Source organism: Cyprinus carpio, chromosome A19 (genome assembly GCF_018340385.1).
Source record: "Cyprinus carpio isolate SPL01 chromosome A19, ASM1834038v1, whole genome shotgun sequence".
In the NCBI taxonomy this organism is placed as follows: Eukaryota; Metazoa; Chordata; class Actinopteri; order Cypriniformes; family Cyprinidae; genus Cyprinus; species Cyprinus carpio.
The window spans coordinates 487,680-513,953 of record NC_056590.1 but is presented as its reverse complement, the minus strand read 5'-3'; the positions used below and the strand labels follow the sequence as shown (position 1 = coordinate 513,953).

Sequence of the window (26,274 nt, the reverse complement as noted above, 5' to 3'; positions counted from 1 at the left end):
TGGTAGTCATTGAAGCAGGATGGAGATGGCTTCTTCAGGACTGGAATGATGGTGGTAGTGAAAATACATAATATACATAATACATAATACATAATACATTTTCACATAAATGTGAAAATACATACGTAAATACATAAATGTAGAAATAATAAATTTGGAAATAACTAGATATAGAAATAAATACGTAAATAAATAAATAAATAAATAAATAAATAAATAAATAAAAGAAGAAAAATAAATAAATGTGGAAAAAATAAAAATATACATAAATAAGGACAAAGTATAAGTAGTAATTTATTTATTCATTTATTTTCTTTGTATATTTATTCATATATTTATTTTTTGCTTTTTTTACATTTCTTTGTATATTTATTTGTGTATCTATTTATTTCTAATTTTTAATCAGGTTTAGAATGCCATAATTTATAGCTTATATAAAATTATATATATATATATATATATATATATATATATATATATATATATATATATATATATATATATATATATATATATATATATATGAGAACCGTGTCCAACAAAGTGCAAATCATTGAGATGTTTGACATTCTCTGACTTCTTGGAGGCGCTCTTTCACTGCGCATGGGCAAACCAGCGCTGCTCTCCTCACTGCGCATGCGCGGAGACTGAGCTTCTCGTCGCAAATGTCAGCGACACGGACAAACACCGACAGACTCTCTCAGCGGTTCAGTGCGAGGACGAGAAATGAGTGATTTCTACAGCTGTGACGTTCATTCTCAATAAAAGATACGAGCTTAAAGCGGAAGGAACTGACGGAGACATGGAGCAGGAGTTTGAGGACATAGACTCAGAGGGCCGCTGGCAGAACCTTTATTTAGTAAGTAAAGCTAAAACAGCTAGCATGCTAATGAGCCACGCAATCTACATTTAGCCGTGAGAGAAATGTCTTTTTATCTCCTTGTGTCTTCACAAACTTTAATTCCCTGTTCTGTCACTGTTCTCCTTTTGACTGTTAATGAAACTGGATGAAATGAAAGTGAAGCTGTGAAGCCGGGATGTTATGGTTGTTCTTCTATTGTAAACTTGTGAGTGAAACCTCAGAATCTAGTGAACCAGCTTCATAGACAACATGTTTGAACACTGTAGACGGTTTAAGTATTTCCTTTTAATCATTATATTAATTGTTTTGTCAGAACAACAGTAAGCACCGTGGTTAGGACATTTAAACAGTGGACAACAAGATTGAAATCGTAATGTATTTTAACTGCCTACAATATACAACATTTTAACTTGATATTAATGGTCAAAATGCCTACTTTGTAGGCAGCACACAAGGTTTTTAGACACAGACATCTTATGACGACAGTGAAACACATTTCCTCCGTTTATATGAATAACAGCTGTTTGCTATTTCTGATTTATACATATTTATTTACTGTAAACAGCAACTGTTACGTTTTCCTGTTATCACTGTTTAAATGTCCTAACCACTGAAAGCCTTTTAAATATAACTTCCATGTAGTCTTCTTTACATTTAGTATTTTACACACACTGAAACAATTAAGTATTAAGGTCCATTAAAAGGATTTCAGATTTTACTCTTACAGTAATAAATAAACAAACATATGTTTATAGACCTCATTTAATTGTTTTATTGCGTGCTGGATGAGTTTGTCTGTAACTAAACAAATGACATGTAGCTTCCTGGATTTGTTTCCAGTAATATTACGTTACTACTTCTGGAAGCAGTTCCGTCGCAATTGACATGATCAGCTAATTTCGTTTAAATGTGCTTTTCCTGTCCTGTGTTTGCAAGACTTAGGCATTTAACTGAAATGAAACTTAATGAATCAGTAGTGACCTGATCTAACTGTTATTCTGAAGCCCTTTTCCATGAAATGCTCAGTGTCTGAATGTGTTTCTTTTCCAGGAAATACGCAACCAATCACACGAATGTGCTTTCAAGGTGGCCAAGTATCCAGAGAATCGCAATCGGAACCGATACAGAGACGTGAGCCCCTGTAAGTAATATCAGATTAGGATTCATCTCTTGTCATTGTAATGCAACTGCTCTGTAATGTTGCGTTGGACATGGTTTAACTTTTTCCAAACATATCAGTTGACCACAGTCGGGTGAAATTAGAAAACACAGAAAATGACTACATCAATGCCAGCCTGGTGGTGATGGAAGAAGCCCAGAGAAGATACATACTTACCCAGGTGAGAGAACACCACCCCATAGTCTTAAAAGTCATTGTTTCCCATTTCAATAAAATAGTCATTTGAAGCGGTCTTAAATTTAGGAATTTAAAAATAGTAATCACAACATGGCCTAATATGTTTATTAAAATTCATAAGGATGTGATTGAATTAAGTGAATGGGAGCATTGCATGTGCAAAGTAAAAATGTGGGGCTGTTGCACAATCACAGGCCTGCGGAGGTGTTTACAGTCAATGAATAATGCACATTTCTGCCAAGTGATTGCTAATTATCTACTGTTGGTGAATCATGACAGTGTTTACTTTATGGTGTTTATATTGTAATATGTTGTAGATGTTTATAATAGTGCAGATTTAATCTCCCTTATCTTTTTAAATGAGCGGCTGGAAGTAGTACAGTAGAGACATTTCAAAATAAGACTCTTGTGTATTTCAGGCTTGTTTTTAATTGTTATTATTATTTTCTTTTTAATTCCAATTCAGAAGGAAAATACATGCATTTATCGAGGCAGACATGTCTCCTTACAATAAATCGAAAAACATACATCAATGCAAAGACAGCATTACCTCCCATCATGTCTGCCAATGATCATGGAAATGAAATACTCAGGCTTATACAGATGCTTTGTATTTTCCTCATTGTACTGTGTACAAGAACAAGGGAGGCTACTCGTAATTCTTAAAAGTCTTACCTTACAGACTGTTTATGTTTCAAGAAAAGTCTTAAGCTAATTGGTTTTATATAATCAGTCCATTTTTTCCATATTGAACAAAAAGCTTTTCCATCATATATATATATATATATATATATATATATATATTATATATATATATATATATATATATATATATATATTGTGAAATATGTCAATCCATCACCTCAAAAACAGCTTCCAAATTTCTTTTAATCCCTTGCCAAAACTCTGTTAATTTCTGACCTTGCCAAAAATAAGGTAATCTTCCCTATGCCCACATAATCTCCAACAGATTTCTGTGTTGGCATAATAAAAAACCTAATAACATTCTTCCAACAAAATTCTCTCCACATTGCTGAGCTTGTAGAGTTTCATTGTATCTTACAGATTTTTCCACAATCATCATCCGAGATATTCAGATTTCCCTCCAGTGTATTATCAGGCACTGCTTGGAGAAATCCTTCATATAATTTGGAAATAATCTTACTACACGATTCAAACTTACTGTTAAGAACACCTTTAATATTCCTGTTTCTGCACTTTCTAATACTGGTTTGATATTACAATCAATATAAAGTCATACTTGAAGATATCTATAAAAATCTTTTTGATTAAGCCCATATTTTACCTTTAAAAATTAAGGCTTGTTTTTAATTTAAAGTTCTGCGATATGCATACTTTTTTTTTTTTTTTATACTTTTTTTTTTTTTTTGGATATTGTTGCTATTTTGTTTACACAATAAACTGTATTCAACATTTAATTCAAAGTCAACTCTTGTAGCTTTTCTCTTCCCATCACATAAAGGAAAGACTAAAAACATTTTTAGCACATTCAGTGTATAGATTTTACTAGCACAATAAACTGTTTATAGCCTTTCTTTAAACACATTATCATTGCATCAGCAAAATCCAGTATCGATCGCCTTCTAACTTCCATGTATTGATGTATTGATATAGTAATACATAAAATATTTCAGTACGTATGTTGTGTAAAGCATGTAATTTAGGTGAAAGAATCTGATATGCATGACTTATTCTGGGATTATATGGGTTTGTTCTCTATGGTATTCATTTAATTTGTGCAGGTCTTAAAATAGGTTTTAAAAAGTCTAAAATCTGATTTTAAAAACTGCATAAAACCTGGAGCAGTGTATTTCATGCTGTTTATGAGAATGTGTGACCAACAGCTTGACACCAACAATATGACACTAGCGCTCATATGAATATGAGGAATCAGGGAAAGAATCAGTCATAGGACTTCCGTAAATATTTTCAATTATTTTCAATGCAAGAGAGGCTTTGTTTTGACGTGTGACTAATATGCCTTAAGCAGGCCTTTTTTGCCTGATGTTATTTTCAGTGGCCTAATTTCAGGGACTGTCCCCTTATAGACAGGCACACAGAACAGGATTGTAAACAACTTATCAGCTTTTAGTTAAACTTTTATCAACACCATTAAGTTACCTTTACTCCATCTCTGGCAGTTACTTTACAGAGATGTTACTACAGGATGATGTAGGCAGGTGGTAGGTTTTACAAATGTCTGTTATAGCCAAGCTGTGTGGGTTGCTTTTCGAAGGTCACACTCTTTCAAATACGTTAGTCAGCCATTTGAAATGCAGTTTTGGTTTGATATTTTTTAACAAATGTGTAGGTGTGCCAGACTTTTTGGCATTACATTATCGTTGCATAGGTAACTACTGAAGATGTGCATGACATGTTCTGATAATCAGCTAGTGTTTACTCATCAATGACTAGTCAATTCATTTGTCTTAAGAAAGTTTTGAAAAAATAGTCTGGAGTTGGGTTCAAATTTCTTATATTACTTAAGACATGTAACACATTCTTGTGATCATTGTGGCCCATTCCTACTAATTGTTCACTTTTGTGTGTGTGTGTGTGTGTGTGTGTGTGTGTGTGTGTGTGTGTGTGTGTGTGTGTGTGTTTCTCTATTGTCAGGGTCCTCTGAGAAACACCTGTGGTCACTTTTGGCTGATGATCTGGGAGCAGGAGACCAAAGCTGTTATCATGCTCAACAGAGTAATAGAGAAAGGCTCTGTAAGTGTAATTAATCCAAACCTTTTCTCTTTAAAAGCACCACTCTAAGAGCGTTCAGCCTCCACACTCATTCATACGACAATGAAATGTAAAGTCTGTCTCTTAGTTCATATTACACAGCTCAGCAGAGCCTTAGGGAGTGTACGTAAGTGGCATATCCTTAAAGAACTCATATATGTGTAAGAAGTGCAGTGTCGTTCTTGATAACTATTAAAATAGTTAATTTAATTGAAATAAAAATGAAAATACATTTAAATATTAGATGGAAAAACTTCCATAGTAATAAACATATAATTACTAAAATAACTACTTGAAAATACAACTTAAAGTGCTAAAATTACTAAAACTGAAGCTAAAATAAAGCTTAATAGAAATATTTAAAAACAAAAACTTAAAATAAAGCACTTTGTGAACTGGTGTGAAGAAAAGAAAATCTAAAAATAAAAGCTCATTCAAATAATTAATGAAAACAAATACATAATGCAGTTTATACATTTTATGATGAACAAGATTTAATGATTGAATTTAAAATTCATAAATGTATGATATTTGTCAAGGGTTTTTTCCCTTTTTAAAATAAATTAGAAAACCTTTTTGAAATGAATGCAAAGATCATGTTTCTAAGATTATCTTTCTTTATCTCAGATCATCTTTATTTGTCATTAAACCACTTAATATCACTTCGTGTTGGGAGATAAATGCCATTAGTGGGTGTAACTGAAACTGTGTTGGTAAAAATACATTTTGGACAGTTAAATTAAAATAACCATCAAATGTTTGTGGACTGGAGACATTGTAGACCAGGGAGGGCCACATCAAGTTTTCCACATTAACTCTTTCCCCGCCAGCATTTTTGAAAAAAGTCAGCCACTGCCAGCAATTTTACTAAAAAAAATTGTACGCTAAAATTTGTATATTTTACTGAATGAATATTTAAATATGCAATACACCAAAATAAAGATGAGAGTCTCTACTTTTAAAAAAAAAAATCTGTTTTATTCTAGCTTAAAGCATTCTTTTTTTTATCAACACTTGAATATAGGTAGGCTTCATAAAAATGTATAATTTTGAGCAAAAAGGTGAGAAAGTCACATTTTTATCAGAAACTACATCTGGATAATATTCAGTATGATTATCAAAGCATAAATCCAGTAAATCGCTTCCATCAACACCTCCAAAGCTTGCACAGACATATATCACTTCCTGGATCAACATTTTACTCCGTAACATTATGCAGTTTTCATTTATATGCTGTTTATTGCTGATTATCACATTATTTTTTATTATGCATCTGTTTACATAAGAGATCGCTCATTTCTCCGTCCTGTTCACGTGTGTTTTTGTTCGGGAGATTTTGTACTCGTTCAGAAGATGTGTAATAGCGCCCCCGAGTGTATAACAGTGAAAACACGAAAAGCCGTAAAAACTTGTCTTTGAAGATTTAGAAGCGCTGTCTTCTGAAAGATGAGATAACTCGTCAATGGCGGGGAAAGAGTTAATTGTGCACTGACCTCATTTTTTACATTTTTACATTTTACATTTACACCTCAGCAGTCAATGCAGACTGTTGTATCTAAATTGTTTACCAGCCTTTTGGTTTTAAAACTAAATTTTCATATCAGGAAGTTGTTGGCTTTTACTGCTGAGTTTTAAACAAATAAATATATTTTATTTAACTTTTCATTATTTCTACACATTCCTTAATGCAGGAAAAGTGTGCACAATATTGGCCGACACAAGAAGAACGAGAGATGTCGTTCCGTGATACTCGATTTGTGGTAACACTAGTGTCAGAGGACGTAAAGTCATATTATACCACCAGAGTGCTGGAACTCCAGAATGCAAATGTAAGTTTCACACATTGACCACTGAAAATCACATTCTTGCTCACATAGTGCTATCTGATGTCTTCTCATGCAGATTTAAATTGCAACTCTGTGCTTCAGCGATACTGATATTCTGTACGGTTCTTGTCTATTCTGTTTTTTGTTTTTTATTATTATTACTGTTAATTTATCCACTTAGACGGGGGAGACGAGAGAGATCTATCACTTTCATTATACCACATGGCCTGACTTTGGCGTCCCAGAATCCCCAGCCAGCTTCCTGAATTTCCTGTTTAAGGTGCGGGAATCTGGCTCACTCGGGACGGATCACGGCCCAGCAGTTGTCCACTGCAGTGCAGGAATCGGCCGATCGGGAACGTTCTCTCTTGTCGACACTTGTCTCGTCTTGGTGAGTTGGATTTCTAAAACTAGGAGCCTACAGTATTTTTTTTTTTAGAATTTTATTATTATTATTTCTTAATGGCAAACCCTGTACTCAGGAATTTTTCTTCTATCAGAGCAATTTTCAGTTTTGCTGTGGACTGAAGGTCACTGAAAGTCTGATTCTTAGTTATATGAGAACAAATAAGACTATATACTTCTTAAGCTTTTTGTAATGTCTGATTTTAAGCATTTTAGCTTTTATATCAACATCCAGTCAAATCCAGTCAAGTGTGTTCAAAGTTATGATGGTAATATTATTAGGGCACAAGCCACTAGGGGCGCAGGATTATTATTATTACTATTATTATTTCGGAGGCTTTTTCCCTTAGCATGCACAAAAACTCTGGAAACTTGGCACACTCATTGAAATCTGTGGCCAGACAGTGTTTCACATGGGGGGGGTCACCGGGGGTTGACGCTTAGGCCCTTGCCCGGCCCGTGTCCAACAGCTTATCAGAATTACGGGCCTGAGCCCGACCCAAGCCTGCCTTTTTTCCCCCTTCTCCCAAAACAGCTTAAACTACTGTTTCAGCTATTAAAAATAATTCAGTTTTGTATGCAATGGCAAAGTGATTATATTTTGTTTAGTTTTTTTATTAAGTTAATTTCTAAAAATGTTTGGAGCATTTTTTGTTCGTTAAATATAAGTTTTTGTTTTTTAAAGTAATGACCAAGTGGCCAGCGGCAGACAGTAAGCTGATCATATATGTTGGATCAATTTAGCCTTCTCAAATCATCACGACTTGCCTAAAATAAAATCTATAGATATACTAAAACAGTTCAAACATATAACAATGTTTAAACGTTAAACCCAGATAAATGTGCGCTATATCCAATAGTTTGTGCATAGAGTGGTAGCTAAAGTGCGCTTTGCAGGACATGGAGGCACCAGCGATCACTTGCATGTTTTCCGTGGATATGCCGTCATTTTTGCTCATAAGGTAAGAGTAATTCATCATTCGTAACTGTAAAGGGTCTACTTTTAATTTTGTTCACTCATAATATCAACAAAACGTTGTGCTTTTATAAAATAAAGAAAACAAACATAATGTGCTTTCTGCCGTCTCGTCTTGAACAGGAGCGCTTTACAAAAATGAACCGAAACTCAGAGAATGATAAATATATGTATAGAAAGCTTTAAATTAGTATTTAATGAAATAAAACATATCTAAAACAAAAACTCTTTCATTATAATCATAATCCGTATAGATGCATTTCTTAAAGGCGCGTCTAATGAGGAGATGGTGAGCACTGCACAATGCCAATTGGCTCGTTGTTTGCTGTGTTAATCAAATCAAAACTCTTTCAAAATGCAGCTTTTCCCGAAGCATTGTGAATTTTTAATAACTCCTCATGCTCCAACTCCAACGGGCTTGCAGGCCTCTAATACACATAGAGAGCTCATCGGGACAAACAACTTTCGCCCAGCATGTCATTAGCTCTGCCCAACAGGAAGTCAGCTATTCTGGGTTTTATGAAAAATGCACATATACAAGTGGCCACCAAACTCGGTCAGCATGATCTCAAGACACTGGGGAGGCAAAATCGCAAAGGGATTTTTGATATCTCGAACCGTTTGGCCGTGGTGGGGTGATGAATTGATGGTGAAAAAACTGAACCTTTTGACAAAAGTGAGGGGGTTAGTTTTTCCTACAGTCACCAAACTCGGTACATATATTGTTCTCAACAAACCTGACAACTTTCTAATTTACAGTCATTAGCTACGACCAACAAAAAAAAAAAGTCGGCTATTTTGGTTTGAATATGGATTTTTGGAAAAATCAGGCTATGAATTAATGCATACTCCTCCTAGGAATTAGTCAATCCACGCCAAACTTTGACAACATGATGTGAAGATACTGAAGATGTTAAAATGCGAACAGATTTTGAATATCTTGAATGGTGTTGCCATGGCAGTTTATTAAAGTAACAGTAAAAAAGGAAACCATAATTTTCTTATATCTTTAAAGGATTAGTTCACTTCCAGAAAAAAAAATTCCTGATAATTTACTCACCTCCATGTCATCCAAGATTTTTGTGTCTTCAGTCGCAAAGAAATTAAGGTTTTTAAGGAAACATTCCAGGATTTTTCTCAATATAATGGTTATCAATGGGGACCAATGGGCTGAAGGTCCAAATTGCCGTTTCAGTGCAGCTTCAAAGAGCTCTACACGATCCCATCTGAGGATTAAGGGTCTTATCTAGCAAAACCATCTGTCATTTTCTAAAAAAATTATATGCTTTTTAACCACAAATGCCCATTTTGCACTAGCTCCGCGATGCACGTCCGCACATTCAGGCATGATGTTATCACATTGGAAAGGTCATGGGCGGTTAGCTCTTCGTCTGTGTACTCCGGTTCAAAAAGTTCGAGTAGGGTGAAAAACAATTTTTTCCTCCAACTTCAAAATCATCCAACATCGTTGTTTTACATTTTATTGTAAAGGGAGTTTGACTTTCTTTTTAAGTGCCCACTTTTAAGTGTTTGTTTTACTTAGGCTATTTGACATATAAATGCAATATATAAGTCACTTTATAATATAATTAATGTCACATTTCAGAAGATTAAAAAAAATGGGAGTGTCCGGACAATATGGTATATCAAATTATTTTGCAGAGCCCCTGGCTTTGGGGCTCGGACCCCCATTTGAAAAACCCCTGTTCTGTTCTAGAGTAACTCTTTCATAGCTCTAATGCTTAAAACCAGACTGCCAGAGGGTTAGCATGTGTCTGCTGTGCCCCATTTTCCTGATGCCATCAGGGTGGAGTTTGCACTGGTGGCATGGGCCCGTCATCTCTGCTTGCAGCTATATTTAAATATTGAGTTTTTCCAAAATGTAAACCTGTTGGGACAAACATTTTTGAAGTAGACAGTGACTTTACTAGAGTCTCAAATGATTAGACTACATATACCCAACAGTGATGCCACATCATGAATTACACATGTTGTGTTCTCATGAGGTTTAGCGCATATATTGTTCTTCTTTCCTGTTTTTCTCCCTCTCAGGCTTAAAGATAATTAACCTCTACTTCTCTTTTCCGCTATGACTGATGTGTTCAGATGGACAAAAGGAAAGACACGTTGGAGGTGGACATCAAAAAGATTCTTCTAGACATGAGGAAGTATCGGATGGGTTTGATTCAGACCCCAGACCAGCTGCGTTTCTCATACATGGCTGTGCTGGAAGGTGCCAAGTACATTATGGGAGACTCATCTGTGCAGGCATGTCATCACCAGAGTATTTTGAACAGACTTATTATTAACTGGACCCTGGACTAGACTTACTGTGTTTGTGTTTATGCTGGTTATTTATGTATGTGCAGAAACAGTGGCGGGAACTTTCCAGAGAGGACCAAGAGCCCCTATCCGAGTCTCCCCCACCGCCACAGCCTCCTAAATGCACAGAACGCTACAACGGCAGCAAGCTGTCTCATCTGGAGGATGGGATGGATCCAAAGACAGGAAAGAAAACAGGCCTAGAGACCCCCAATAAAGAATCAGACAGAGATGCTGGAACAAAGTATGTAGCAAGACACTCTGTACATTAATTTTGCTGTTTCCAAACTTGCATGTGGCCAGTAAGGGCCATTCATCAAGCATGATTTCAGATGCTGGATTTAGTTGCCAAATGAATTCCAGCTGCCAGATGCTTAAACATAGCCGCTATGTTAAGACTATGTCTTAGGAGCTAGTCTGACCAACTAGCAGTTAACCAAGTGGTGATCAGTCTTTCTTTTCGGATTCAAATGAGGCCGGTCTACGTTTTGTGTAAATGACTTTAAAAAGTTATAACAGGTCTTCTAGAAAAAAAATTATATGACATACTTGTAAGACTAGTCTAAGGAGTTCATGCAATCAGTCACAGGATTCTTGTACCATTTGTTTAATGTTTTAAAACCGCTGGATTACTGATTTGCTTCTTTAATAGGATGAATCTCAAAATGTGTCACATTTCACCATAAATTTGACTAAGAAATATCATTTAGAAAAGAAAAGAAAAAAGGTATATTTTAGGACCATTACCTTTTTGCATTTTTCAGTGTTTTTTCAGTACACATTTTAACCAAACTTTCTTTACTGGGTTTCAAAAAGCTCATTTTCATTACAATAATGCAAATTTTATATTACATATATATATATATATATATATATATATATATATATATATATATATATATATATATATATATATATTATATATATATATATATATATATATATACACACACACACATACACATTATGGGCTTTATATGCTGATTTATGTGTGTATTACAATAATTTTATTTTACTGTAAGAATGTATAAGACAATTTCAGAATAAAAACTATGATATGTGGAGGTATTATGATAATGAGAATTTAGGAAGAAATGTGCTCAATTGTAAAGAAAATAATGTCACCGTGCAAAACATCTAAATGGTCCTAAAACAACCCTAATTTTTTTTTATGCGAGATATTTTTTCTCATTTCCTTTTGATTTTGGGGTTAAGTATTGCGATGAGATTCACACAATTTGTGTCATGAATAGATCTTTTTTGTTTCTGTCGCTTGCTTTGTTTTATTTTTTGTTTCTGTTTGAACAGAGTTTTGCATTTAGGGATGACAGACAGGAAAAATGTTTTTTTTACTGGAAATGAGACCTTTGAATATTTTCATGTTATATTCACTGTGTTTTCTCTTTCTGCAGTGCTCGCAAAAGACCAAGAGATGAGAAAATGTCCAACCCCAATCAGAAGACTCAGAAGCAGACAAAACCCAGGATTACTGACCCTGATAAGAAAAGAAAAAGGTGAAACTGTCTGGTCTGTCTGGATGGAGCGTGGTTTTATTTTGCTGTACTCCTCATTGACACAATGAATCATTTCAACATGTCTGTTCATGTATAAGTAATGTCATATAATACCACGGATGCCTCAACCCACTCAGTTCTCATAATTTCACTTATTGTTTAGTGTCTCAGATGCTCATGCCTCACTAGACTAAGTTACTATTTAGTCTTTGAGCCATTTAGAGATCAAGCCATTTGAAGACTCATGTCACCAGGATATACATACAGGGGTTGGACAAAATAATGTGAACACCTGTGAACTAGGCAATACTTCTCTATTAAGGTGTTTTACCACCAATTGAATGTAGTACAGCTTTCAGCCTTATTAGAATAGATTCATACAACTTCAGAATAGTCTCCATTTCAATGTTTGTCTATAAAAAAGTGTTCCAGTTACTCTAGAGATGTCGAAGGAGGGAATTGGCTTCTCACTTAAAGGGATACTCCACCCCAAAATGAAAATCTTGTCATTAATCACTTACCCCCATGTCATTCCAAACCCATAAAAGCTCCATTCATCTTCAGAACACAATTTAAGATATTTTGGATGAAAACCAGGACCGTGACTGTCCCATAAACTGCCAAATAAATAAGTGTCAAGGTCCATAAAATGGTATCAAAGTCAGACGTGCAATCTGGGTTATATGAAGTGACGGGAACACTTTTTGTAAGCGAAGAGAACAAAATTAACGACTTTAATACTTTAATAACAATTCCTTTGTCAACAGTCTCCTCTGTGTCTCTCCATATCACCGTATGCTGTGTATGCTCTTCTGTGTCATCCACACCACAAGGATGCGCTGTTTCTACGTGTATTTAGCATACATGAAAATCCCTCACCTTTCGGCTAAATTCGCCGTTTTGAAACCAAAATAGGTGACCTACGTCAATCGTGTAGATTCAATGAGAAAAAAAATTGGGGGGGGGGGGGGTATTCATATTCAGTTAACTGCGAACAGGTGCGCGTGCCAGAAGGGAGCGCAAGTGCATGGAAATATTAACGCGAAGGGCCTTGCATCACCAGTGCAGACCACCATCAGAAGCTGAAAGCATGCCTGGCCTCTGCGATTTACCTGACTGAATTTGGTGAGTGATGGTTTCAATAATTTTAATATTTTCTGGTATATCTAAGTTAAGTTACCCAGGAGCTCTGTTGACATAGACTTAGCTAACGTTAGCTAAAGCTTGATGAATTGAGTCATTGAACACAGCAGGAGAGAACGCAATGTTAGCCAGCTAGCTAAAGCTCCGGTGGAAAATTATTAGCTAACGCTACCGTTTTTGAGGAGGTAGATTTTGAGGTGAGGGGACTGACAAGGCAGAAGGTAAAGTGGTCCACCGTTCTATCAATAAGTAGACCTGCCAACCTGTACACAATTTGCGTAGTGGATACGCATTTTGACTTCAATGTACGCTGGTACGATTTGTCACTCTAAACTACGCAAAAACCTGGTGACGCCTCTGTGCACGCGCAGTCCTCAAATCAAGCAACAGCAAAAGAAGAAGAGTTCGACCAATCATAGCTCTAAGTTCTTCCCCTAAATAGCAAGTGGGGGTGATTGACAGATGCGTAAAGCCTATCATTAAAAAGAGACACCAATAAAGATTCCCGCTCGATCCCCCTTCCACTCCCGCCGTTTGACTGAAGAACAGTAGGCTACAGTAATCGTAATAATAATTAGTAATAATTTTTGACTCATGGCTGAAGTTAAGTTTCTCCAGCTCTCCCCAGGTTGGCAAAAAAAGCATCTCAAAATGTGTCAGATTGATGCTTTAAAATATGGAATATTTACATTGTTCTTCCAGGGGAGCATGCCCCCGGACCCCCCTAGAGGGGTAATATCCTTCTCCCCTTTTTCACCCCTGACCTGTTTTCATGCCTGATTTAGCTCTGATTTGAAATAAAACAGTGCATCCTTGTGTCGCAGATGATACAGAAGAGCATACGCAGCATACGGTGATATGGAGAGACACAGAGGAGACTGTTGACAAAGGAATTGTTGAATAAAGCCGTTATTTTTGTTTTCTTACAAAAAGTGTTCCTTTCGCTCTGTATAACCCAGATTGCACGTCTGATGGCAGATGGAGTATTCTGAAGATGACTTTCATACCTTTTATGGACCTTGACACTGTTATTTATTTGGCAGTCTATGGGACAGTCTCAGGCCTCCAGGTTTTCATCCAAAATATCTTAAATTGTGTTCTGAAGACGAACTGAGCTTTTACGTGTTGGGAACGACATGGGAGTAAGTGATTAATGACAAAATTTTCATTTTGGGGTGGAGCATCCCTTTAATTCTACAAAAATATCCACAGTGGTTTAATAAAGTTCAAGTTAGCTGATTGTCAGGTAATTTGTCTGGCCATGACAGATGTTGCAGTTCATCTTTGTGCTCTAACAGACCAAGTTTTATGATCATGGCACCATCTTTTTCACATTTTAGCATTGGTGCCTGTGTTTAAAGTTTGATCAATTGCAGCTCTTTCCTGGATGTGTTGTCTTAGCAAAGTTCTCTGTCATTAGTTTTTGTGGAAACAGGGTCTTCAAAGTGAATAATAGTGTTTGCAATCACTTTACTGTTCTTCTTGCTGATGAAGTCTTGCCATGCTTTGTGGGCAACATCATAACTATAAAGACTGTTGTTCTTGAAATACCAAACAATTGGGCTGTTAAAGTTGCAGATACTTTTGCTAAACTGGTTCCCATGGTTTGTCCCATTTGGAAATCTGACAAGTCATCCATTTCATCCACAGCTTGTACTAACCACCTCCACACAACTTATTACACTGATGTACAACCTAGAGAATATAGACAATGAAAGATAATTACGTTTGTTTTTTTTTCCACTGTAGCCTGCACAAATGATTTTGTTTAGCCATATAATAATGGATTTTCACATTATTTTGTCCAACCACTACACTAGTGTTTCATATCCATGTTGCATTGTGGGTCAGTTATAGCAGATGATTTAACAGCCCCTCCAGAAGCAGTACAGCTACACCAGTGAGGATCAGTGTACAGCTATATTCTTTAATATGTGCCATCTGCCCACAAAGAGATTTTTTTTTTTATTTGAGGGTCAATTTCTTGCAACTTTATAATGTCTGTGTGTTGAATTCAATTGGCATCTCTAACAGAGACTGAAATCTCAATAAAACTAAGAATTCAAAAAAACCATGTGTAAACAATGTCACATAACATTACATTTATCTCAGGAAAGCCATAATAGTAACATAACTATAACCATGGTGTTGTGGCAGAAATAGTCCAATGTTATGACATTATTCATTTAAGGGTTTGTACAGCCTTTTGAGAGAGAAATTCAAGCACTTTTCAATGACTTTAATGTATTTCCAGCACTTTAAAGCTCTAAAATTATCCAATTTAAATGATATTTTTAATGGGATGACCAAAAAATACGTTGTGGTAAACAAACACTTCTTTTATAATCACGTTGTCGGTCAGTTCTGTATAATACTATAGAAGAATAACAAATAACGGTACATTTAAATAAGAGTAGAATATACAAATTTTCCATACAAATTTAGATTTTGCACGTTACTGTTGTTGATAAAAATAAATTTTATATGCTTCCCAACTCAAGTTCAGTGCTTTACTGTCAAATGTGTATTACCAAGAAACAAACATGTAATATTATTAGTAACTGCACTTATTAATTCAAAACAATAGTAATTTTATGATTAAAATATGTATTTTATTTTTAATACCCCCACACACCACCCCAGCAGTGCTACATAATCTGCTTCTGGTGCCACTGCTCTCAGATGTTAATCTGGAGCCCTGCATAGAGAGGAGCATTTTGCTAAATATATGCACTATATATTACTATATACTTTATATATACACTACTGTGCAGAAGTCTTAGATCATTAGTATTTTCACCAGCAAAAAATGGTTTTAAGTTTTAAGTTATTTCTACCTTTTGGGGTAGTGTGTCAGTAGGAATTTTCATTAATATTATTTACATTTCCAAACATTTCTTTTGCCATTAATTTTTTGTTTTGTTTTGTTAATCCATTGAGATTTTTGTTTGCACAAGCAGTCTGACAGCAGTCAGTGCTGCACACAGAGACCTGATCTCACCATCATCGCTCCGTCTGAGATTACGTGAAGAAACTAAAACAGACTAAATCCAGAAGAACTGTGATGACGTCTCCAAGACGCTTCAAGAAACCTTCCTGCAAAGCTGCCTGAAAAACTATGCACAGGTGCACCGAGGACAAAAGCTGTTTTAAACGCAAAGTGTGGACGCACCAAATGTTGATTCGATTTAGTTAACAGAAGTTAATTGGTAAATAAAATCTAGTTATGACATTATTTTTGACAGCATCCTCGGTTTACAGCATTTTTGCACATGTGCCTAAAACCTTTCACAGTTCTGTAGCTTTGCAGGAAGGTTTCTTCAGGTGTCTTGGAGTCGTCACAGTTCTTCTGGATTTAGTCTCAGTTTCTTCATGTAATCTCAGATGGACTGGTTGATGCTGAGATCAGATCTCTGTGTGCAGCACTGGCTGCTGTCAGACTGCTTGTGCAAACAAAAATCTCAGTAACACTTTATTTCTAGTTAACATTAGCTAACTACCTCAGGGAACATGAACTAAGAATGAACAATATTTCTACAGCATTCATTAATCTTGGATTGTATTGTTTATTTTGTATACATGTACAATATCCGCCATCATAAATGATAGTAATTGGTGCGTGTGACAGAAAGAGAGGGCAAGAATTCAGAAAAAACAGTCAGTAGGTGTGGACCCCCCTGATCTAAATCGAGTTGGTTAGTGGGATGCTGATGTAATCTGACTGAGGGTGACTATTTTTTACATTTTGACATTTTCATAACAAGCAGATTTTCCCCTAAATGCTCATTACTGTAATTAATTAAGGATTTCTTTGAATAAAATTAATTTCAGTAAAACAAGTCTATGCATACAACTGTACTTTACAGATGTCCTTCATAAATATGTCATTACTGATTTTTATTTTTACATTACACTGATGAGAATTTGGGGAGAAATGAAAAAAATAAAATCATGTTAATTGTCTTTAGCTAATATGTCATTTATTTTTATCTTTTGATCTTTGCGGTGAAATATGACCCAGCCGTTTTTATGAGATTCACCCTTCTGTGATTTTGAAAACATGCAGGTCATGTTACATTAGTCAGGTCCTTGTGTTGAGGGTTTGTGTAATTGTGTCTTGTATTGTGGTTGCAGTCTGGGCTGTATTTGCTGTACGTGACACAGCGAGTGCTGCCCTGTTGGGAAACCTCCCCAGTGAGGCAGCAATGGCACATCTGCGGGATTTTTGTAAAGACAAGCTTGTCCGGGCTCTTCAAAACCCTCAGGCTGTACGTGAGAGTCAGACTCGGGCCTTGTGTGCTGTGATATGCTGGTGTGGAGCTTGCTGCTGTTCTCATGGCCATGGCTGTCGGCGTTTTAAGACTAAGCTTCAGCATGGTGTTATGTTTTTGCTTTTTTTTTTTTTCAGAAGTTTTTTTAGGTTTGCTCTGTCTACTGAATGAGATTTAAAGTGTGTTCACAATGACTAATATAAATAAAACCGTGTGGTTTTTTTTAAGGGGTTTAGACATGGTGTTTCTAGATAGATACGTGGCGGAGTTCTTGGCACAGCCTCAGGGCATGACTTGAATTGTGTGTGTGTGTGTGTGTGTGTGTGTGTGTGTGTGTGTGTGTGTGTGTGTGGTTTGCGTGCAGACAGGTATGTTTCTGCAGACTTAGCTAAGAGTGTGTTTTGTTTGGTTAATTGCGTGTCACTAAAATAGATTTATTTCTTTATTTTTCATCTTTATGTTAGTTTTAGTCTGCCATTCTGAATCTGACTAAAAATGATGCATGTATAACCAGATTTTTAAGCATAAAACTTTACTCACCTTCCTGCCCCGTTTTTAATAACACTCAGGGTTTGCAGTATTTTCTTTTTCACATAATCAGAATTGCAGCAACTTTGAAATGATCCCACTAAATATTTATCCTTGAATGAATAAATAAATATGTGGATAAATACAGTGCCCTCCTTAAGTATTGGAACAGTAAAGACAAAATTGCTTTCTCTGCTGTGGAGTCAAGACATTTGCAAATATGGTTAAAAGATGAATATGTGACAAAACTACAGAATGTCACATTTTATTATTAGGTCTTTCGACACATACATGTTTTACCAAATAAAAAGGACAGCACTTTTAGAGTTCATCCCATTATTTGATGTGAGCATAAGTATTGGAACAATTGAATTTAAGGCAGATGTAAAAGATTAAATGCTAATATTTAGTTGCAGATCCCTTGCATGCAATCAGAGCAGTGAGTCTGTGACCCATAGACATCATCAGACTCTTGGGCTTATGCTTTGAAATGCTTTTCCCCAGCCTTTAATGCAACCAATTCCAACTGTTGCTTGTTTTGGGGAGTTTCTTTCTGTAGTCTCCTCTTCAACTGGTGAAATTAATGTTCAATCGGATTTAAATCTGGAGATTGATTTGGCCAGTCTAAGACTTTAGATTTCTTTGCCCTGATAAAGCCCTTGACTGAACTGGCAGGGTGTTTTGGGTCATTGTCCTGATCCAATATGAAGTGCTTTCTAATGAGTTTGCTGGCATTTTCTTGAATATTGGTAGCCAAGATGATTTCGTACCCTTGCAAATTCAATCTGCTACTGCCATCAAGTCATCATTAAAATTAAGAGGTGCTGTTCTAGAGACAGCCATGCATGCCCATGCCGTGACACCACCTCCAGCAAGCTTTACAGATGAGGTTGTATGCTTAGGATCATTTGCAGTTCCCTTTTTTCTCCACACTTTTGCTTTCCAATCACTTAGATAAAGGTTAATCTTTGTCTCATCGGTCCATCAACTCTACTGGCTCACATTTGTGAAGAATCTTGCCTTTCTATGTTTGGTGCTGATCAGAGGTTAGCATCTTGCTGTGTAGCTTCTGTAATTCTGTGTCAGATTCTCCTGCGGACTGTAGATTGTCAGAGCATCACCTCAGCTTTCTGGAGTGTGTTGGTGATTTTACAGACATGTATTTTAGGGTTCATTTTCACAGCTTTTATGATTTGTCTGCCATCAACTGCTGTTGTTTTTCTCAGCCGATCAGGTCGTTGTTGTTTGCTGATGTCACTGGTAGTTTCCAAACTCTTGCTTTCTCCATGCCCTTTGTTTTTCCTATAGTTCTAATTGACTTTCTCTTTTCTTTTAGCATTCAAATTGCTTGCTCTTCTTTCAGAGTCGGCTTCCTCGTCTTCATCCTGGTTTATGTGTGTCATCATCGAATGCAAGACTTAGAATGTAGAAGCAGTGGATATAACTGATAAGACACATTTCCTGCTTTTAATAACTGAAGAATTAATGCATCAGGACACAGCTGAACACTTAGAAAGACCTGTGAGGCAACTGTTCCAATACTTATGCTCACATCAGATGGGGAGATGAAACTCTAAAAGTGCTGATCTTCTTAGCTGGTAAAACATCTTTGTGTTGAATCACCCGATAATAAAATGTGACATTCTGTAGTTTTGTCTCATATTCATCTTTTAATCATATTTACAGATTTCTTGACTCCACAGCAAACAGAACAATTGTGTCTTTATTGTTCCAATACTTATGGAGGGCACTGTATTTAGATCAGGCAGGTGGATAAAGATGGATGACATAGTCTAAACCAGTGCTTCTCAACTAAAGCAACCTCCCATGATAAATGTGCATTTCTTAAAATGTTTAAAATATAGTCATATCATTATAGTCTTAATTAAAATGCTTAAAAACACATACACGTACAAAAAAGTACAACATAACTGAAATCACAGTTTTTATTTTATTACAACAGAAGTATATATCAGCTCAGAAAGGAAAGTCTTTCAGACAAAAGTGAGACCTTGGAATCAGAAAGGTTAAGAACCACTGGTCTAAACTCATAACATGCAGAAACATTTGAAGGCAAAGGGGTGAATGAGGAGTAGAGAACAGTCTACCAATACAAATGCCATTTTTTCACAGTAGTCATAAGAGCTTGGTCCTTATTGACCGTTAAAGGTGGGGTAAGTGATTTCTCCTCCACATCATGAGTAGACACGCCCCTTACTGCTGATTGGCTACAAGTTTGTTTTGTTACCCGGCCCGAATCAGTTTTCTAAAACGTTTTTGAAAAAATACATACCCCACCTTTAATGTCCCTGCTGCATGGCGGGACATTAACTACCTATTATTCCTAATGTGTTTGCCTAGGATGCAATATCAATGAACATGTTTAAAGTTGCATGCATGCAAATGTGAATGCAGAGTTACCTCTAATACTGGGTTATTAAACTATTGGCGAGTCCGGGTATTTTAGTACAGCTTTGGAGTGGCATTACTGAAATATGGAGATTCTCAGAGAATTGTTTTTGAATTGCACTGTGCAGTTTTGAATCATGAGGTGTTGGCGATATTCAGCCTAATTCCCAGTCCTGATTCCTGCAAAAATGTCTTCAGCCTCAGTTATATTTAACACAGTCGTTCATGAGACACCAGTAAGAATTGCTTCAGTTCCCACTTGTCTTTTGGAGCTCAGAAGCCCAAGTCCTTCTGAGTATTTCTGCTAAATTCTGTTTTGTGTTCATAGAAGAAAGTCAGTCATGCAGGTTTATAACCAAATGTTATGGTCATGGCAAGTGAATGTTTAATTTTTGGGTGAAGTAACCCTTTAAAATTGTGATTGAAATATTACATATTTGACTGTGATTTGTGATTGTATTGACAGAGCGAGAACAACCAGTGACTCCTAACTCCATGGCAACTTCAGCAAGAGATCTCCATCCCATAATGCTCTCCCATCCACCCCTGTGTTTTCAGAAGTCGTTTACAGCATGAACTCTTCATTGAACATGAACGTTTCTCCACTCCGAACAACAGCACACACCAGCACTATATCTGTGGATGAAACTCCGTAATATCACCAGGACAGCGCATCGCCATGGTTTGGATTGGTTTTAATTTCGTTGGACCTATTTAGTCTTTTTTTTTTTTTTTTTTTTGGAAAAAGCAGCAGGATCTGAAGTAGCTCTATGCATTTCTAATGCTGTTCACACATTGTATTTTTAGACAACTTTTTTTCAGAGGCAAAATGAAATGCTCTATTTTTTATAAAGGAATTACTTGAAATTTCCTATCATATCTACAGGGCTGTATGCTCAAATCCAGTTTGTGAGATTGGTCAATGATGTCTTAAGCTGAAGAGTGCTCACATCGTGTACATAGTGTACCTTATGAGGTGTAAAAAAAAAAAAAAAACCTGATTGTACAAAATGATGAACAGACATTGCATTTGGTTACGACACACAGAACAAACCAGCAGTGTCTCATGTTGAAGAGTCTTACTTTTCTTTATCCAAGAGTAGGATCAATGAATAAAACTGCTATCATTTAGTTTCTGTAACAATGTGTTGTTTCATTCACTTTTTTTAAACAGTCACACCTTCCTGCAGACTTAACTGCTGTAGCTGTACTGGACCATATTCCTAGTTTCTCTTGCTGTTTGTGACTTTGTGTTTGGAGTGAGGGTAAAACTCATAAGATGTGTCCACTTCATAATTCACCACAAAATAAGACCATGTTTGAGAGCTTTAAGCTTTTTTGACTATTTTCATTACAGTTCAGCACGTCCCCTGAAATCCTTTGTGCTTTAAAAAAATGGTTACTATAATACATGCACAGATTTTTATATATATAAAACCTAGAAATTATGTAAAACATACTTTTGTAAATTGATTTTATCACGAAAAACAGGAGTGAAATACATTATCATTCAAACATTTTGGGGTAAGATTTGTAGAAGAAGAAGTTGCTTCTGCTCAGCAATGCTGCATTTATTTGATCAAAAGCACATTAAATGTCATATTTTACATCATTTAAACTGTAATTTATTCCTGTGATCAAAGCTGAATTTTCAGTATCATTACTCCAGTCTTCAGTGTCACATGATCCTTCAGAAATCAGTATAATATGATGATTTGCTGCTCAAGAAACATTGGTAACACTTTATTTTAGGGTCTATTAACTAGTTGCTTATTGGCATGCATATTACTTGATAATAGCCATTTATTAATAGTAGTTGAGCACATATTAATGCCTTATTCTACATGACCTTACTTTACCCAATACCTAAACTTAACTACCTTACTAACTAATAATAAGCAAATTAGGCATTTATTGAGGGGAAAAGTCAGTTAATCGTGAATAAGTGTTCCCTAATAAAGTGTTACAGAAACATTTCTAATTATTATCATTGTTGAAAAGAGTTTTTGTTCCTCAATATTTTTTGTGCAAACCATGATACATTTTTTAAGGATTTTTTGATGAATGGAAAGTTCAAACAGCATTTGTTTATAATAGAAAAAGTGAAAGAAATAAGTAATTACTATCACTTTTGATCAATTTAATACGTCTTTGTTGAATAGGGGTATTAATTAAAAATAAATAAGTATAAATCTTACTAACACCTAAAGGTGGTTGTTTCTGTTAGATTCAGCCCATGATATTTCGTTTGCGTCACGCTGTGCTGTTGTTTCAGACAGCCATGATGATGGGACATGACTTAACACTGCTAACGTGGTCATTTTTGGTGCACCAACAAAGAAAAAATGGGCAAACTATGCAGAAGGGGCTTTAAATGTTTTCACTTTCTTCCCACAAGAATGTCACACTCAACTGGTCCCAGCAGGTTCAGAGCTGCGTCACATTACAAGAAGTGCTACTCTGCTGGGAAACTCAGGTGGCAGAGAGCCAGAGACATCCGGTCATCCACCGCTGGGCGGAGAGAGAGATGAAAACTAAACAGCATGACTAGCGTTATGAAGAAAAAACGACACTGGACACATGCTTTGGCAAAAATAATCCTACAGCTTATTATTTCTGTACTATTTCACTTATTTACAAGCAAAATGTGTATTCAGCGCTTTGTGCAGTTTGACCGCTCAACCATCAGTGATTTCTGTGGCTCGTGTTTAAAACAGTCACCCCTGCAAGATCCATATGCAAGCGTGACGCTTCAGAAGAGAAGAGGAGGGATACCGCTGCCGAACAGCAGCCTCCAAGAGGGAGGAACCCGCCACTGCACCGAACCCTGCGCCTGAGAGAAAACATCACCATTAACAGACAACAACAACAACATTCAATCCTTCACTTCTGAAATTCTAAACAGATTCAGGTAATGCGTCGAAGCTCAATTCTATCCAATGGCTCTCCAGGATAGCAACAAGATTTTGTTTCATAATAGCTAAAAATGTCAATTCATGGTTCAGATTCACCGCATTTCCTCACACGTACAGGTTTTTCCAGCAGATGGAGCCAGTCGTTGAGATGGTTAACAAGAGCAAACGCGTCAGGGATGTTGTCTCCTTCTGAGCAGAAGATCAGCACTACTGCCATAGAGATGCCTTCTGTGCAGCTGGACCAGACAAACAAACAAAAAAAACACTCACATTGGCCAGATTCACAATTATAGATTTGACAGAATCGTTCGATTTCACACCGGGGTTTACCAGTCTGTGTAAAGGGCTTTGGTCACTCCTCCTCCGGGAATGTAGAGCCGCTGCTCTGAGTCGGAGACCCCGGGAAACGCACTGATCCTCTCCATCTCCCTCCAGCCCAGCTCCTCCACCCTCGGAGCCTCCTCCTTCTGCAGAGACGGGGTCAGCAGGTACCGCAGAGGAGTGCTGCGCAAACAAACCATGCAGAAATCAGAAACATTAACATATGAATACTAGCAACACACAAAAATATTTAAATCATTGAGTGTTATGGTGATTTTTAATGGAGTTATATCCACTAAAATATATCAACATCCACTAAGGTTTGAAAGTGGCACAATACTTTTTGATTTTATTTTCATTGTTTTACGGTTTAAAACATTTACAGTAAACGTATTACCTGAAAAGTGTGCTACCCAATGGTTTTTATAATTTACTTTTAATGTTTTTAAATGATTTTTTTGATAACAAATACTGGCATTTTTATTTCCTTTTATATTCTATCACCTCTGTCCTCAGTATTTGATTACCCATGAAGCTGCTGGTCATCTCTGTGATACGCTTGACTGCTGGACAGCAGCACACTTCTGAGGAACCCGCTGCTCTTGATCCAAGAAACCATCAGCTTTCGGAATGATCTGACCTTTGTCTAAGAACAACAGTAAACAGAAAAGAGTCATGCAACTGAAATAAAGAAACTGTATTAGTGGGCCACCTATATTATATATATATATATATATATATATATACTATATTATATATATATATATATATATATATATATATATTATCAGCACAGACCGATAAGCATCAGAAGCAGCTTTTATTTTGACAGCAGCAGGACTTTTATTTTTTTTAATTTCTGAGCACACACAGTATTAGAAAGAAATATTAAGCAAATAAAGTAAATAGTATATGGAAAAAGTATTGCAAGTATTGTTTTATCAAGTACAGGTATGTTTCATTTCACTTTCAGAATTTAATTAATATTAATTTCAATACATTTTATGTAAAATTCATTGCATTGCAGTATGTGTCAATTACTATCTTTAAGTTAAATTGTCTGATGTTTATCACTTTTATATTGTTATAAAATGTTTCTAGGGGCCTCAAGGGAATGCTAAAGAGTCAGTGGGAATTTTTTTTTAGAAATAATCAAAAATAAATTAACAATAAAAAAATAAGATTATACTAAATTCAATTAAAATGATTTAAATAAATTATGTAAATTTTATTCAAACAAATAACTGATTAAAATAATGAATAAATAGAATTTGATTTGAATAAATTGATATGATTTAAATAAATTAACAACTGAAATTTGACTTTAATAACACATCTAACAGTAAAGTATTATAGTGAGTAAAAAAAAGTAACAACAGACACTAAATACTTAACAAATAATATTTTACACATGCTCATAATATTAACTTTTCACAATATTAATGTAGTCTTTATACATGAAAATATACAGCTGCCTTTTAAATTTTAGGATGGGGGCCCATGCACTAGGATGGTCCTATCTGAGGGTTCATGGCATCTTCTCTAAGATGTCAAAAACTCCATCGACCACTAAACTGTATTCTCCTAATCAAGTGTACACTGCTTGTATACATGCAGATCTCTCACCTGGATAATGGGGGTCCTTATCTGCAGCACAGCCAGCTTGGAGTCACTGTGACAGTACACTGCACAAACACACATTCACAACATCAGCTGCAGCGCATTCATGAGAAGCTCGTCCTAACGGGTGTTCGGGTGAGAGCCTTACCCTCCGCGCTCGTGCTGAGCTGGCCGGCTTCCTCAGCACATGTGGCGTAGGGGTTGTTTCCGGCCATGGGGATGAGGCAGTCCGTGTGGAAGTGTCCCACTCGGGCCATGTTCAGTGTTGAGATGAGGAGATCCACGGCCAGCTGCCCCACATTCCCAACAGAGACTGCAGGCTGCGCACGAGACAAACAATCAGCCGCGGCGCAGCATGTGTGTGTGTCATCATGATGAAGCTGAAATACTAACGGAGACAAATATTTCACTTACCATTATCAGAGTGAAGCCTTTAAAAGAAGGAACAACGTCCCCCGACGCAATGAACATTCTTAAGGCGGTTTATAACTGATTTACAAACTTAACGTAGACGATTTGCAGTGGATCTGTAGTGATTTTTACTTTCAATTTCCTGCGCTGTGGAAGAAGGACCTGACGGTAATGCGTCACGCCTCACCGGGACACCCTAATGCCTGACCGAAAACAACCAAAACCACTAATATGTGACGCAATTAATCAGTTTTTAAAAGCAAAAAATAATAATAATAAAATAGTAGCATATTTAAAGATAACGTGATCTTTATCAAACCTTAATTTGTCCGTTATAAGGAGTAAGTAATTGCGATAGACAGGTGTCACAATAAAAGCCCTTTCGCCAGCAAATTTAAGAACGTTTAAAGATGATAATAATAATAATAATAATAATAATAATAATAATAATAATAATAATAATAATAATAATAATAATAATAAATTAACTAATTATTAAATTAACATTAATAATATTAATATACCATTAAAATTATTAACGCTTTGAGATTTTCTTTTCTAATAAAAACACTAAGGCTAAATACCAATAATTTGCTAAAATAAAAATAGCTAATTTTGTAAAAATAACCTTGCCAAAACA

At 36.0% G+C, this 26,274-nt stretch overlaps 2 protein-coding genes across 3 annotated transcripts; one reads left to right on the top strand and one right to left on the bottom strand.

Moving 5' to 3' along the window:
* Positions 1-616: 616 nt before the first annotated feature.
* Positions 617-21,508, top strand: LOC109085638 (tyrosine-protein phosphatase non-receptor type 2-like). Of its 2 annotated transcripts, none has more exons than XM_042775945.1 (10): positions 617-859; positions 1,913-2,003; positions 2,102-2,202; positions 4,857-4,955; positions 6,665-6,802; positions 6,981-7,190; positions 10,287-10,448; positions 10,550-10,746; positions 11,915-12,016; positions 17,294-17,431. In XM_042775945.1, the coding sequence occupies exons 1-10, from the start codon at positions 803-805 to the stop codon at positions 17,316-17,318; spliced, it is 1,182 nt and encodes a 393-aa protein (XP_042631879.1). In that variant the 5' UTR covers positions 617-802; the 3' UTR covers positions 17,319-17,431. The 2 variants fall into 2 exon arrangements, with proteins under 2 accessions (XP_042631879.1, XP_042631878.1); XM_042775944.1 differs by lacking the exon at positions 17,294-17,431 and adding an exon at positions 20,834-21,508 and having other exon boundaries at positions 621-859.
* A 1,443-nt stretch (positions 21,509-22,951) lies between these two features.
* Positions 22,952-25,819, bottom strand: psmg2 (proteasome (prosome, macropain) assembly chaperone 2). Its single transcript, XM_042775946.1, has 7 exons — positions 25,638-25,819; positions 25,372-25,543; positions 25,230-25,288; positions 24,131-24,249; positions 23,613-23,786; positions 23,398-23,518; positions 22,952-23,200 (listed from the first exon to the last, which is right to left on the bottom strand). Exons 1-7 carry the CDS (start codon positions 25,692-25,694, stop codon positions 23,120-23,122), a joined length of 783 nt encoding a protein of 260 aa, XP_042631880.1. The 5' UTR covers positions 25,695-25,819; the 3' UTR covers positions 22,952-23,119.
* Between the last annotated feature and the right edge of the window lie 455 nt (positions 25,820-26,274).